The sequence below is a fragment of the Lepidothrix coronata genome, unplaced genomic scaffold (genome assembly GCF_001604755.1).
Source record: "Lepidothrix coronata isolate B3197 unplaced genomic scaffold, Lepidothrix_coronata-1.0 Scaffold6, whole genome shotgun sequence".
In the NCBI taxonomy this organism is placed as follows: Eukaryota; Metazoa; Chordata; class Aves; order Passeriformes; family Pipridae; genus Lepidothrix; species Lepidothrix coronata.
Window position 1 is genome coordinate 11,534,881 of NW_016690186.1, and position 15,789 is coordinate 11,550,669.

A 15,789-nucleotide genomic window follows, 5' to 3' on the forward strand; every position below is an offset into this window, starting at 1 on the left:
ATCTGCTGCAGTGCAAAAACAGGCTCACAATAATTTGACCTTTACAGAAAATGCAGTGCTCTCCACAGGGCAGAATTCTTTGGTTCAATACTCATTTGCCAAGGATGCTCGCTAATCTCAAAAATGTTAAAATCCATTAGTCTTACTTTGAAGAGTGAAAAAAAAATAGTAATTATTTATTTGGGAAAAAAAAAACCAACCCAAACCCAAAAGTCAGACAACCAACACAAGGCTAGTAGCTGGCTCTCTCAAGCCACAATAAGAATGACCACGTTTTATTCATAACTTAACCTGCTGATGATTAGAGAATCTACTTGATCATGGGAGAATGCTTCCAGGAGAATTACTGCCCTTCCTGTCAACCGCGATGACCACACTTCAGAAGAGAGACAAGATGCTGTCTCCCCATTACCATCAATCTGATTAGGTTTCCAGCCCAGCTAAATAATTGTTTGTAAGTTCTCTGCAGCATTAGAAATTATCTGCTTATCTAGTTAAGATAGCATAGTTGGCCTTATTAAATTGAAAAATGTAGCTGAATGAAATGACAACTGATCACTCTCTGGACAGCTTCTAATATCCTTCCTCATTACTACATCCATTCAATATTTTCCCCAAGGATTTGGTTGTTTAATCAACATGAAAGTTGATGTGCTTTGAATCTACAGGCTAAATTATGTTACAGTTACAAGATATATTTATGCTTATCCCATGAGTCACCTTTCCTCATGCTGACACATGATTTATCCCAAAAAAACTCCCATCTCAAAAATACAAGAAAGAATAAATCAGGGAGTCCATGCAGATTAAAGTACCATGTCACAGGAGAAATGTGACCCATGAAAGAACCGAAGTACCTACCTTGGCATGATGGAGATCTACTCCATACATTGATAGTTTTTTGGCATTCTCCAGGAAATGCATCTCAGCTTCTGCAGGTGTCATTCCCCTGAGGAAATGCAACCAGTTCTAGCATAAATGTTAAGGAAATAAATCCAAAACAAAATCCAGCAGCTGGAAAACATTTTCAGCCTGTCAGAAGTACAGCCATACCCCTTAGGCAGCTGGGTACCTACCAGAGTCAAAGATCTGATGCAGACCCTGTTAACTTTCACATTGCAAAGCTCTTCTCTATCCAAAGACACAGAGAGGAGTCTTATCAGAAAAAATATTAAGTGTACCACAGCAGATTTTAATATCTCGTGATGCACCAGGATGGTACCTGAAGAAGCAGGCTAGAGCTCACATTGCTGCCCTCTGCTTACCTGTGGCTCTTGTGCAGCTCAATCACTTTGTCCTCCAGCTCTTTCGTGTGATTCGGGGCAAAGCGAAATTCGCTGATGTAGTCGCTGCCGTATTCATCCGGGTCGTAGTCCCCGAGCTCCGACTGCACAGTGTAAGAGCCCAGCAGGGCCAGTGTGACGAACGAGCAGGGCAGCCGACCCGACACAATGTCATCTCTCAGCTGCAAACAGAGGTAGTACCTGCAACAGAGCAGCAAGGCGGCTCAGACAGTGCTCCTCCACCTTTGCCCTCAGAGAAGCACCACTCGAGCACTGTCAAGAGGTCTCAGTTCTGCTAGTAATTTGCAGACAGTTCCCAAGCCCCAAGTTTTTCAGGTATTTACAAGGACAATAATAATTTTGTTAAAAAAAAAAAAATCCCAAACAACCAATAAGAACTTCAAAACCAAAACACCAAGCTTTTGCCTAATTTATCAGTAGCAACACCTAGTTTACCGTTAGACAGCAGCATGGAGATCTCTTAATAAAATAGGTTATTACTTTGTTTAGTGACATAAATGGAGAAATACCCATTAAACATATTAGATTTCTATCACAAATCACTAAGACATAAATCTACCTGATAATTCTTTTCTTTAAGAAAATAATTAAATTATAGTTATATAAAAATATAATTATAATTAAATTTTTCTTTAAAAAATAATTAGAAACCTCATATACTGTTCATTAATGTGTAGCTGACCTCTAAGTAATTCAAAAAACATAAGCTGTCTCTTTAGTAAACTGTTGTGCTTTCTCAAAAATTCATTTAAACAGTAAATGTTGCTAAAAACACAGAGATAAGCAGTGCAAGGGATCACTAGATAGAGGAAAACAGAAAATAATGTGGAGAACACTGGTTTGGTGGCAAAGGCAGAGTTACTGGGGGAAATTTGAGAGTGACAAGAGGAAAAAAGCAATCCTTTCCTTTTGAAGTCCTCTGTTCAAATGTGAACTCTTGGCATACTATTTCTGCACAGTACCCACCACAGGGAACCTCTGATCTAGGCCAAAGGCTTTGTGCTGCCTTAAAAGCAACAAGCAAGTCCATAAAGCATTAAAGGTTAAACACATCCACAGGTTTCAAAATGTTGAAACAGGCTAGAGAACAATTAGTTGATGGCACAAAACTTCTCATGGCTCAAAGCTTTTGTGCCTTACACCAAGGAGTAAATCAGGTGAGGGTTCTTTTGGTTGCAGTTGCAATCTGAATACAAAAACAGAGAGCAGAGGTGTAGATTGCAAAACTAAGCGACTTGGAGAGCAGGGAGCAGCCATTCATTACCGTCGTATTCTCTATTCCATGCACATCAATTGCTTACTTTGTCAAATGACACGCAAAATTTACATGCATGCTTATTCTTATCCATTCTGGTTTCAGCTGGGGTTTGGGATTCAGTATGGTGCTTAAACCACAGCATCATCTCACTTCTTTTCTTTCACAGATATGATTTTACTTAAAATAATAACTCATTACTACTGGCAAAAATGGGCATCAGGCATCTTTGTGAAAATTAAAATCAACTCCCAGGAATATGTGTATTGAAAAAGCTGGGGTTTAGAGTTAAATTAAACAAAAGTCTTCATAGCTCCAAAGATAGACACTGTTCATACTGTCGTTTCTGCCAAAGCCTTGCATATTTTCCATAAGCTCATATGAGAAAGAAAGACAATGGGAACATAAAACATTCTTTTCTTGGATAATTACAGTGTAAGTGCTACTAGGAACAGCTTTTAAGCCCCTCCTAGAAAGGTATTTAATGTTTAAAATACCTGGTAATATCTTCAGATAGCTGGGCAGGATCTGGAGGGTAGAATTTCACATTAAATGCAAACTGCCAAGCACCACCTGGAAAAGAACACAGATTGACTGAAAGTACACTGTAAGTGCAAACAAAGATGCTCATGCTGTTCAATCACCAACAGACTTAAAAATATCCCAGCCAAGCAATTAATAAGAACAGGATTTAGTATCTTTTTCCCACACTTCACACTGAAGACACTGTATTAGATCAGATTTTACAGCTCTTTTCTTATTTAGTAAGATTGCCACTGAAGCGAGGACTCTAAGGGAGCAGTAATTTATTACCAATATTAAAAAAACCCTCAATCTGAAAACCAGGTTTATTGAAAATAACCACCTGAAAACACAGTCTATATAAGCTTTAAAAAACAAAAACTCAAATCAGAGGTACTGAAAACACCACAATTTAAGAGTACAAATGGGCTCTGGGGCACGGTTATGTGCCAAGGTCTAGCTGCCCAAACCAGCTCACAACATCCTCTCAGAGTGCTGCCTCAGCACATAGCTCCTTTCTTCAGCAGACATAAATTGTGCAGACAAAGCTGCAAGGACAAACACAGAAAGCATGACTGAAAAAAAGTATGTAGCACTAGGGAATTCTTCTTGACTTATTTCAGTAAGTTTAGGTGACCCATGTGATGGATACCGGTTTGTACCACCACAGTTGGTGAAATTATTTCTGGAGTGTTAGCTTTAAATGCTGTAAAGAAGGAATATCAAGATTTTAAAAAGAGTTGAACACGGTACGTAAATATAGAAGCTATTCTGAAAAAAGGGTCAGGTTACTCTAGTGCATGTCTTGAATGCAAATAAAAAGCAATAACAAAACCCCAAACCACAAGCAACAAGGTGGTTTTACAGTAACAAGACGTTTCACCAAGGCCTCTGTTCTGGGATATACCCCTCATATCTACTTCTACCACAAAAAATACAGTCCAGAAACCAGATGCAAAGTAATGTCACTTCTCTATTCTGAAATGCACTGGTGTCAAAGGACAAATCTAACTAGAAATAAATATCCCTTTCGAAAAATCCATATTGGCCATGTAACAAGAAAGTGCTCAGAAACACTGTGAAAATTAAGACTTTTTCTTATAAACCTGACACAGGGTAGGGCTTTCCCATGATCTTCCATTCAGGGGCATGTTGTGCCTAGGTACCTCCTAAAGTATATTGAAGGTTTGAAGGGGTTTGAAGGTATATCTGGTGCACTCTCTAGCAGGATAGCTTATATGCTGGGCAGATCTACTCGCCCAGAAATACTGTATAGTTCTCCAAATTGGGTGTTTGGGAGCATTTATTTAGAGACAATAGGGAAATTTCATTCTATGCAAACCCCCATTCACTTCGATGATGCACACACCTGAGAAAATAGGCTCATATGTTCAAGGCCAGGTTGGATGGGGCATTGAGAAACCTGGTCTATGGCAGGGGTTCAAACTAAGATGATCCTTAAGGTCCCTTCCAACCCAAACCATTCTATGAGTGTGCAAGAAGAGTTTTGATGTTTATCATCAGGACTTCAGCTACTTGTAAGACTTTTGGAGTCCTTGATTTTAGGAACTTTTCTGTTTTCTTGGGCCATAAAAGCTGGTAAAGGAAGATTTGGCTGGCAGCGAGGATGGGGCATGGTCCCACCTGGAAATGGACCAGACCCAAGGTGGGAGTGCAGCCAGTGGGTGGCACCTGGTCCCTTAACAGATGGAAGGGGCCCATAAACCTATTCCTTGGCACACATCAAAGAAATCAAATCTATGATAAAGCCTATCATATAGCACAGATGGTTAAGATACTACAGTAAGAGGCCTTCACCTCACACAGGGTTCTAAATAAAACCTAACGTTGTGCAAGTTAGTGGGTGCAAAGAAGAGTCACGCACATGGCCCTTTCTCACCACTGGGATGAAATCCCTGTGGTCTGCAGTGTGGTACAAGTGGTGTACAACTCAATCAGGGTTTAGCAGGACTATATATATATATGTTTGGAAAGCATCATGGGTAACAGCACTACTTTTCACCATTGTCCTGTTCCAAAATTCTGGGGTGAATTGTACAAGCAAATTATTGCTGTCATCTTCTGCAAATACAACTGTCCACTGCCTCAAGTACAGGACAAGACTCTTGTGCCCTGGTTAATCTCCCGCTGTCACAACCTTTCATTGTCTATTTCATGGCTTGGGAACATATTAAATGCATTTCAAATCTGTGGTAGGGAGCTGAGCTGCTTTTCTTGTACTGAGCAGTAGCATAACCTGATTCATCAAGGTCTAAAGCACCTTCCTCTCCAGATACATCTTCTCGTGAGATTTAGAAAAGGTAAATTTTCATCACTTTGTATTGCAGATCACTTACCTGTAATGAAAATACTACTGGAGGAAAGGTGAGGTTGTTCATAGTAAGTGGGGAAATTTTCCAGTGTAAATTAACCTTTTGAATCTTGGAGAGGGAAAGGATTCACTTGCCAGGCCTGGTCCAACAAATGTGAACTACCAGATACATTTGCTTGTAAAAGCAAAAGTGTTCGAAGAAATAATTTACAACATGTGCAAAGAAAAAAAAAAAACCAAAAAACTGAGCTTTCCTGCACATAGAAATCACGCACATAAAATATGGTCAAGTTTTAAAACTGAGGGGAAGAAAAGAAAGGCAGGTCAAATTTTGAACCTAGCAGTCTCAACAAGGCTTTCCTTTGAGAGGTTTTTGAATTTCTAATGTAGCAGACATCTAGTTTTAACAACCAAGATTTTTAAAAGATTCATGTGAATCAGAAAATTGACTGTTTCTCCGTGAGTTTCATGGTCATTTTAGGAGCAAAGATCAAGCTTCTGAAATGCAGACAGGAAAGATATTTTAGGTAGAATGCTATCTTTGCATGAGTGAAATATTTCAGTACGAGGCATGAGTAGTGTTCCTGGATACGATATAAATATCAGTAACACAAGAAATAATTCATATACATGGCCTAGTCCCTAAGGTTACATTGCTTAATGTCAAACCTCGGGTTTTTGCATCTATGCAAATGTCAAGTTGTTTTCAGCAATGCATGTTCATTTGTTACGAGCCTCAGTAACCACTCACACTCATTATGGGGTAAAACATCTAAAAGATGCAGGTAATTCTTTTGCCAAAGACTTGGGACTGGATAAAAAGATGATTGTGAAATAAGCTTTTTTGCCATAGGGAGACATGTAAAAGCGGACAAGAATAACAAACTTACTTCGGATCTGCTTCTTGATTTCCTTGGCAGGGTCCAACCAATTCTGCAAAGAAAATGTTTCCTTTTTTCAATTTGAATTAGAAAACACAACAAACATTATTTTTAAAACAGTGCTATGAGTCGAAGCTAGAACACGCAAAGGTCTGCCACCCCTTTCTCCTTGGAGCAGCAGTAGGCTGGGATAACACTACCTTTCATGATGTGGCCCTGAGTAGAAGTAGGATTTTTATTAACCTTCCCAGACATTGAGGGGCTAAATGGTTTGAAATAAAAGAGTAAAAAAATAGAAACTGGTAAAGTGAATCCACAGAAATCTTTTTCCAGAGTATCTTCTGGAAAAACTAAATTTCTAGAAACTTGTTACAACTGGTTGCTTGGTTAATTTTTTTCTCTAATCCTGGAAAGGCTGAAAAGTCTTGCTAGATGATAAGCAAGTGCAGAGGAGGGCACCACCCCATTTGCAAACCAATGTGGGCATGAGGGGCTTTTCCAAGGAAACCAGAGGCAGAACCACAGCACCTTTGCCCCCATCCATACCATGCAAAGCCCAGTGACTATGCAAGATAAAAACCCTTCTGAGGAGATGGGGAGTTATCACAGTGATGTGTTAGTACTCTGTGGACGCCAAGGAGCAGATGAAAATTCCTCTGGGTGAGGTACATAACAGCTTGGCGTCTCTTAGTGCCACTGCTGCCTTGACCTCTAACAGAATCAAATTAATACTTAAAATGCATAACAGCCCAGAACAAAAAGTTTGCCTCCCCTAGGAAAGTTTCACTTTCTCCAAAGAAAGACAAACAAATGTATCGGAGAAACAAAAAACCACTAAAGAAATATCAAACAAGCAGAACACAACAATCCCTCCCCAACAAAAACAACCAGTTTGCAGCTGTCCAAACCTGGTCTGTGGTGCAAAACATGAGCCTGAAGAACTCCAGCTATTGCTGAGGACAAAAGCACACTATGTACCACAAAATTAAAGATGCATCAGCATTTCTGTTTACAAAGATGTCATATGATGTGGGCACATATGTTGTCCGGTTGGAAGTTATGTAGCAGAGGATGGAGGTGAATTGCTAAGTACTTTGACATTAAAAATATATGTTCTTGATCAATAAATGTGGTGGCAGGCAGTTATTCTTTTAACTGTTTAGTTCTGTAAAGTAAATGGTGACCTACAAATGTTTAGTGCTTCTAAACCAAGTGTTAATAATAAATCCATTCTTCTCTTTCCAGTACATGAAAGCACACCTATCTGGAAATGAACTTAGACATCTGCCTAGCTTTTATAAAAACTCAAAACTAAGCATATGTTAAAGTGTTATCTTGCACTGACATGGACCAAGTATCTGCTTAAGTGATTTTCTGAATCAGAAACAAAGAAGTCCATAAAGAAAGGGGGAAAGAGAGACAAAAAGACTGACTTTTTTTGTATCATATATAATTGAAACAAACGGAAGTCTAGAAAATACAACTGTTGCTCCCACAAGACCCAAGCAGCTAAAAAAGTAGTAAGAGCTCCAGCTCCATCAGGGAAGACCTTTCAGGCCACGTAAAGCAAAAACAGCTTCACCTAGTGAGCTCTGCTGGGCTATTGCATATATTGCTAAGAAGTTTTGCACTGTTTCAAAATATTTATCTTAAAATGCCAAAATCGCACAGCATATTTTAAATTATCTTTGATACTCTCTCTTTCCCTGTAACAATATATATACGTATCACCTGCACACTAGATAATCTTTGACACAGCTTATTTCATACTAAAGTTGAGATGCAGACAAGCAGAATGTGATTCACTCTTGCTACCAACTGCTTCTGAAGACTAATGTCTTTAGTCAAAGCAACAATAATGCTAAGATAAAGAAAGTCAAGGCTTGGAGCCTTACTTTATCTTAGCAGTTAGCAGGAGCAGTCAATCATCTCCTGCTTATCTGTGTCCCAACCACAGTATTATTAAGCTATATTTTAGTATCATATATTTAGCAGTGTATCTCTGAATGTCAATCTGACTTTCATCTATGGCAGTAAAGGAATAAATTATACTAGAAAGAGAACCAACTGTATGATTAACTTCTTTCATGTCATAAACAGCCAAAACAGAGGGAAGCCAGGGAAACACAGGAGATGCTTTTATGAAGTAGAGTGAGTTACAAAAAACAATAGCTCAAACTATGTCTATGGAACCTGGTAAGGAAGATAAAACCAACTTCTGGATTGTTGCAACTGACTGGGGAGTCTCTCAGTGAGCTCTGGTGTTCGCAGGCCAAAGGTCAGCTGCAGCTCTGTGGGTTACCTTTTGGTTTTCTGTGTCTCTGTATGTTAGTCCAAAGTAGTCTTTTTCCAAAAGGTTCAGATGCTCACACACTTTGTCGAATAGCACTTGACCTCTGGAACGTTTCTGTAGGAAATGAACAGAAAACAAAACAAAAAATATTACATTTGCAAAATAACATAATAAAGCATTAAAATAGCACGTCTTCTGTCAAATCAATAACTTCAAAATCATTCAATTCAATGCATCCATCTTTCTAACCCATTGACCTGGAGCTTCATAGGAAGCTGCTGAATGGGGCAAATCCTTTTTCCCTAAAAGCTCAAGTCTTCTTGCAGAGTTAAAAGTAAGTCACACATGTCATGTTTCAAGTCTCAATAGAAGATCTCTCCTGTCTTTCAGAAACTGCAACTCCAAGGGCATGCTAAGGTCATATCTCTGCAAAACCAGAGCAATTCTTTGTGTGCAAACAGCAACAAACAGCAGCACAAAATATTCCTGCTGTGACTGCAGCAGGGTGGCAATCCACTGGAGATAAAACCAAAAATGGAGATACTTTTTTCTTCGGTAACAACGTGGACTGATTCCAGGACTCATTTTTGTCTAATATACACGGAAATGTGATTGCACCATCTACTGAAATCATGGAAAGAGCCTAGTATCTAACTGGGAATGCAGCTGGGTAAGAAAGAAGCTTCCCATTGTCCCACTAACCCTCTTTACTGCTGACATGTTAGATGAGAAGATATCTGTCAACAGCCAGAGCCCTTAGCAGAAGCTTCGTAGTATCTCTCGTATTGGACAGTAAATATTCAGGTCATCCTAGTTCTCAGTGTTGTATGTGAAATTGAGAAAAAAAAAATCTCCAAAAGACCAAACACAGACAGAAATGTCCTTTTTATAAGCTACATGTTCCAACTTTGATATGCATTAATTATGATAATCAATTCAAAATTATTTGGGACACTGTTTCATTACTGCTTACTTCCGTAAGTACAACTCAGCTAAAGGAAAAAAATCTCCCCGCTTTATTCCAAACACATGCATACATAAATATTTTACTTGATGTTAGCACAGCATTTTCTTTATCTGTAGCATACACATGACTTGAAGCAGACTGGAAATACACCACTTGCTTCAAAGGCAATGCAGGCGGTTGAAACAGAAGATGAGAGAATGCTGCCCCCAAATTTACACGCCTCTGCTGACAGAGTTGCAGCCAGACTGCGTTACCAGCCCAGCAGTCTTGGCCGGGAGAGGATAGTTCACAATCCAAGCTGACACAGCTATGCCAACAAACCCATGGAGCCCAATGCTGGCCTCAAACTATTTTAGAAGTGGTAAGCAAGCCAAGAGAAAAAAAAGAAAAGAATTGAGGATTGCTGCTTAACACTCCGTGAAAACATTACAAGAGACAATGGAGGGAGTTGTGCAGCTTAATGTAATTTATGTTAAATTTGGTGTTCTGATGGTATATTGGAAAGGACACTGGGAAACATCCTTTACATTTTTATCAATGGGGAAGCTGATGCATGTGGCTGAGCCTAAAAAGTGTTCTCCAGCTGAGGGAAAAAAACAGGCCCAGAATTGCATTACGAGTGTATTGCTGTAGCTTCATGTCTTCCAGCATCATTTGAGCAAACAGCTTTATGGCCTTGTTCTACATGTCACATGCTTTCCACCCTGTAGTAGGAAGCATAAATATGTTCCAGTTCCTTTATAATGTCAAACAAATGTTTAGTTAATTCTTCACGCTCCAAACTTGGAAGTAGATAATAAGAGGTTGGTGGTTTTATACTTGATGCTCCATGTAGAAGAACAGGAGGATAAAAAAGATCTCACTACTGCTGTGTGGAGAGCAATGAACTCAGAATCTTCCAGCCAGAATAGACACATTTCTGCTATAAGCAAGCAATGCTGCATTTTGCCAAATTTCCTGCTTATTTACTTGTTAACAAACTAAGTACTTATACTGAAAGGAGAGAAATAAGCAGGTTAGCTCTAGAGGACACCAGCTTTGAAAAATACTGTCTGCACCACTGCGCCATTTACATGTATTCAAATTGTGACACTTCAGTGCTCTCTTAATTTTAAGAGTCACTTAAGGCCAACACAGGAGCTGTTTTATCTGGCCAATCCGTGTAGCTACACAGATGTCTGCTTTGAGAAATACTAGCTAGCAGCTGTAAGGTATGGTGTTTTAACAGGGAACTACAGGAAACAGTTGTGCAGGGCTGTGTTGTAATAAAAACCAACCAACCAGAAAACGCCCAGCGCTCAGGATTTCTTGACTATGGCAATCCTGAATAATTTGCATGGCAATATATCCCCCTCCTCCTCTTTCTCCTGTATGAAGATGCCGAAGCTGTACTCAGTCACTTTCTGCAAAATTCCTGCTGCATCAGGATATGGGAAAACAGTGCTGGTGCTGCAAGAGCATATCAGAAATACCACATGTAACTGAGAGCCTTTCCTGGTTCCAATGCTCTCTTCCCCATCACAAGGTAGGAACTAGTGATAGCTGAGAGAAAGCCTTACTAGGACCACTTCCCTTCCCACTGTCCACAGAAACGCCCACCAGCATCCAGACAGATGAGCCTCTGACCGCTGTCCCAGGTCAGAGATGACCTGCAGGAGCAGGATTTAGACGACTCTGGTCATTTGAGGAGCGAGGGTTGCCTTGCAATGGAGCCACCCCTGCTGCTCTAATGAAAAAGCCAAAAGAAATCCTCATGCACTTGTATATTGGCAGCACTGCCACTTTGCACCCATGTGGTGTGAGCAGGCACACTCTGCTTCTAAACCGTCATTGCACAGAAATACAGTGAAGGGAAGGTATTGCATAAATTCATGGGAAATTAAGAGGTTTAGTCAGGAATATATAATTAAAGAAACTGAACAGACCTCCTGTGCTCTTGCTAATTGCTTTTATTTTACTGTGTGCCCAAATAACCATGCCAAGAAAGACACGGGTATCATTGCTTTGGCAGGGACAGAGTGGAGGAGGAAAGGTCAGCTTACAAATTCATACAGCTCCTCAATCTATCCTAAACCTTTGCTTTCTATCATTTTTAAATGACAAGTCTAAGACGATGAAAGATTGACAGTCTGCTGGTTACTGTGGATCATAAATTAATCCCAAAAATGCCAATCAATTCTCAGCAGTCAAAAAAAAAAAAAAAAAAAAGACTTCGAGCTAAAAAATACTGGCCCTGTAAATGAAGAGCTTTTCTGAAAGGCAAATATTGCAAGAGTCTCCACTAAAAATACTCTTAGATATTTTTCAGGCATGAATGGGATGAAATGAAATGTGCAGATGTGAAAAAAGACACTTTGCTTAAGCTCTGGCAAATCAAGAAAAGAGAAAGAATACAAAACATAGATTTAATGGTATAAATGAACAGAAAGGTCTGGGAGCAAAAACTTTACGCTTTTCACAGTCTCATCCCTGCAGCTCTATAAAGGCCAGGGCTCTCTCGAAGCTGGAATGGGAATAAACAGCCTCCTGGTCAAGCTCCTAGTGAGAGGAGCCAGCAGCAGCAAACTTGGCAAGCCTGTGCCTGCCAGCAATTCCCACACACACACAAGGGAAAGGAGAAGCAGCCTCTCTTCTCACCAGCTTCTCTTTGGTTTTGGAACTGAACTTCTCCCTCCCTCCAAGGCTGAAGGCCTCCCCTAGTTGTCTTCTCCAGAAACAGTTCATGCTCAAACCTTTCTACATCAGCTTCTTCAGCTCATATCCCTCCATTATAACCCTACCACCTTACAATCCCACCAGAACAAGATAACAATGAGGAGCTCAAAAATTAAGTACTTCTGTCTTAGCTCTTTCTGGATAACAAGATTATTATAAAGTCAATTATTCTCACTGGCAAACATTTGAGTAAAATATTCAGTATTTCTTTATGCAGAAAAAAAATATAAAAGTTTTTCTTTATTATGATTAAGCCCATAAGCTGTAACCTACTTATAATACACAAACATTATTCAAGTGAAAACATTCAAGCCTTTGTTATTGATACATTGTAACTCCAGCCATAAAATACCTACTGCATGTTAATCACAGAACCACAGATTGGCTGAGGATGGTGGGCACCTCTGGGATTGCCTAGTCCACCCGCCCTTCCACCTACAGCAGGTTGCTCAGGATTGTGTCCACTTGGGTTTTGAATATCTCCATGGATGGAGACTTCCAGTCTGTGTGGGAAATCTGTGCCAGTGTTTGACCATGATATGATATTTACTATGATGGTAATTTTTTTTTCTTCCATTTAAATGAAAACTCCTATCTTTCACTTTGTGGCCCTTGCCTCTTGTCCTGGCAAATGGGTACCACTGAGCATACTTTGGCTCCGTCTTCTTTACTCCTCCCATCAGATATTAATAGACATCATTAAGATCCCCCCAGAGCCTTCTCTTCTCCAGGCAGAACAGTTCCAGCTCTCAGACTTTCCTCATGAAATAGATGCTCCAGGGCCTTCGTAATATCTGTGGCCCTTTGCTGGACTCTGTCCAATATGTTCATGTCTGCCTTGTACTGGGGAGTCCAGATCCAGACTCAGCACTTCAGGAGCTGAGTAGAGGGGAAGGATGACCTCCCTTGACCTTCTGGTAACATTGCCCAGGATGGCACTGGCCTTCTGTACTGCCAAGGCACATTGTTGACTTTTTTCCACCTTTTTGCCCATCAGGACCCTCAGGTAATAAAAAAACCTGTATTGCAGCAACCAAGCTACCAAACCCGCATGTTCTTGTACTGTGATAAGCAAAGGGGAAAATTACGTAGAAAATGAACAACCAACAACTTAATACAAAGATGTGACACCAACTTTCTTGTCATACAGGTACTAGTAAGACCCCAGGAAATTCCTTTGGTATTTAGTAAGATACAGGGATGAGATCAGAAAGATTTCAAATGTTATGTGCTGGATGGTGCTTCCCAGACTGGAAGCCAGTTGTGCCAGAGGAAAATTTATAAGGATTCAGAACTGGCACCTCCAAGGGACAAATTTTATTTCTGTGCAAGACTGTAGGCTTGGCTTCCCCACGCCAGCAGGCACCACCTCTCCAAAATGTCTCCTTTAAGCTGCTGTGGCTCCTGGTTTGGCCTGTCCTGAAACACAACCATTTGCAGTCTTCCTGCAGGGCATTTTGGCACCCACTCTGATGATGCAGCCTGAGCCTCTCTTCTGCTGCACCTCACCCTGAATGACCCACTTTCGCTTGCTGGGGTAACCTCCAACCTACAGGACCAGCTGTTTTTGCTAGCTTTATTCCAGCAAAGAGGTGTCCATGCTGAGGGTCTGTCACACTTGAGCTTCTTCCAGACAGAACCCAACCCTCTGTCTGACAGATTTCTCCTTGGAGGGGCAATGCCATGCTAGGACCGGTAGCTCAGGAGGGCCAAAGAGTCTCTGTTCTCAGAAGGTTTCAAGGCCAGGCAATGCCACAGCTGGCCTGTTCCAGTACCAGACATTGCCCTGCTCACATCAGGGGCCTCCCCAGTCCCTTCAAACTGTGATACACGGCCATGACACTGGGATCCCTGTGCACCTGCGCAGATTACCTTCCTCTCACTGATAGGGATACAGGAGGAGCTGAAGAGCAGCAAACAGCCCTCTCTGCTTTTTAGAAATGAAACTATTGCAGTCTCCAAAGCGATGCATTTAGGGGTGGCTCTACTTTGGCATTCGATACTGCAGTTTCATGTGGGTGCAGAATGCGGAGCAAGAGCTGCCTGCAGCATGGAATCAATTACAAGAGATCACATTCAGACCAAATTTTGCAGTGCTAGGGAAAACCTGAAGAGAGAAGAGACTTCTGCAACCAAACAGCTACAACAGGATTAATTTTTGCCACCAATAACCATCATCTCCACTGCACAGTAACTTCAAGGTCAGGGCACCCTGATGGACTGAAACTTTACCTCCCTTTCTGATTCATCAAGGAGCACAGCAAGACGAACAAGTATCACAGCTGTGGACCTGGATTTTAAATGGAGTTTGCACATATCTTTCTGCACAAATACATATGCAAAAATGACATTGCAGCTTTCCTCGGAAAAGCTGCCAAGCTGCCAGAGAGCAGTGTCACACTAGCACTAGCCTGGCATCAAACTCCATGCAATTACTGTAATAACTCTAGTTGGGCACAATTGCTGGAAGAAGGACAAACAGATCTGTATCATGAAATCCCAGTAGGAATAATTGGACTAGAACTGATGTTGAGGTTATCTGGTTCACATTCCTAATTAGCATTTGCACTTTCCAATGAATCTTAACAATGCACTGTATAAATGTATGGACTGGCTCTAGCCTTGCATGCTGTAATGTATTTTGGCATGTGGCTGTACTAACCTCTTCTTTTTCCCCTATTCTTTCTGGTAGGGAACCATTAGTTAATTTTTTTCATTTGCAATGTGCCTGATAAAAAAGATACCAACTGTGCCCAGACCACTGATTTTATTTCATTTTACTGTTTCAATTTAAATTACTCTCTGCAATTTATTTTGGTTGACACTTTGGCTTCTACACTACATGGTCTGCACAGTAGTCTCCTCTGTGCAAACACAAGGAAAACACCTGCAAAAGTTAAAATGGATATGGCAACAAATAACTAGAACATACAAGAAGTTTCTCCCTCCCCTGTTACAGCTTCTGCAATTATTCTTGCAACACAAACAAGTGAAAATGACTAAGTGGTTATACTTTGTTCTCACCGCAGTGAGATCTCTCTTCCCAAAGTTCCCCCAGCTGAGTCGCTGAGTTGCTGAATTCCAGCCTCCTGACAGCACATTTTCTCATTCTTTCCTCGTGAATTACCCAACTTACCCAAAAATATGCCTCATCCCAGAAAAAAAGCCTCACTACTTCTGCAAATACTCATGACTTGCAAGCTAAAGTGACCAAACTTCCAAGATCACTTTTATATTGAGAACCCCATTTCTGGGGGAGAGATCTTAACATCACATATATGTAATAAATTAATATGCATAGGCAAATATGTAAAATTTAATGCATTTAATGTATGCATACAAACAGATGCAAATTTATAAGTGAATTCAGTGTGGTTCCAAATGCAGAGAAGCTCTTGGTCACATCACATTGCTTCCCCATCTACGGAGAGCCAATGAGAGATCCTAAACTCACACAGCTGTTCTGGTAAGAAGCACATTTTTATCAGTGAATGAAATAATAATCAACATACTATGAAAT

At 40.5% G+C, this 15,789-nt stretch overlaps 1 protein-coding gene across 28 annotated transcripts in view; it reads right to left on the reverse strand.

Annotated features, from left to right (window-relative positions):
• The window catches only part of EPB41L3 (erythrocyte membrane protein band 4.1 like 3), a 140,138-nt gene that overhangs the window by 33,853 nt on the left and 90,496 nt on the right, over positions 1-15,789 (reverse strand). For all 28 annotated transcript variants that reach the window (XM_017832210.1, XM_017832188.1, XM_017832199.1 and 25 more), the window contains 5 exons: positions 8,597-8,701; positions 6,304-6,346; positions 3,057-3,132; positions 1,266-1,484; positions 862-949 (listed from right to left, as the gene is read on the reverse strand). In XM_017832210.1, the coding sequence (XP_017687699.1) occupies positions 862-949; positions 1,266-1,484; positions 3,057-3,132; positions 6,304-6,346; positions 8,597-8,701 (531 nt within the window). The remainder of the gene's footprint in view (positions 1-861; positions 950-1,265; positions 1,485-3,056; positions 3,133-6,303; positions 6,347-8,596; positions 8,702-15,789) is intronic.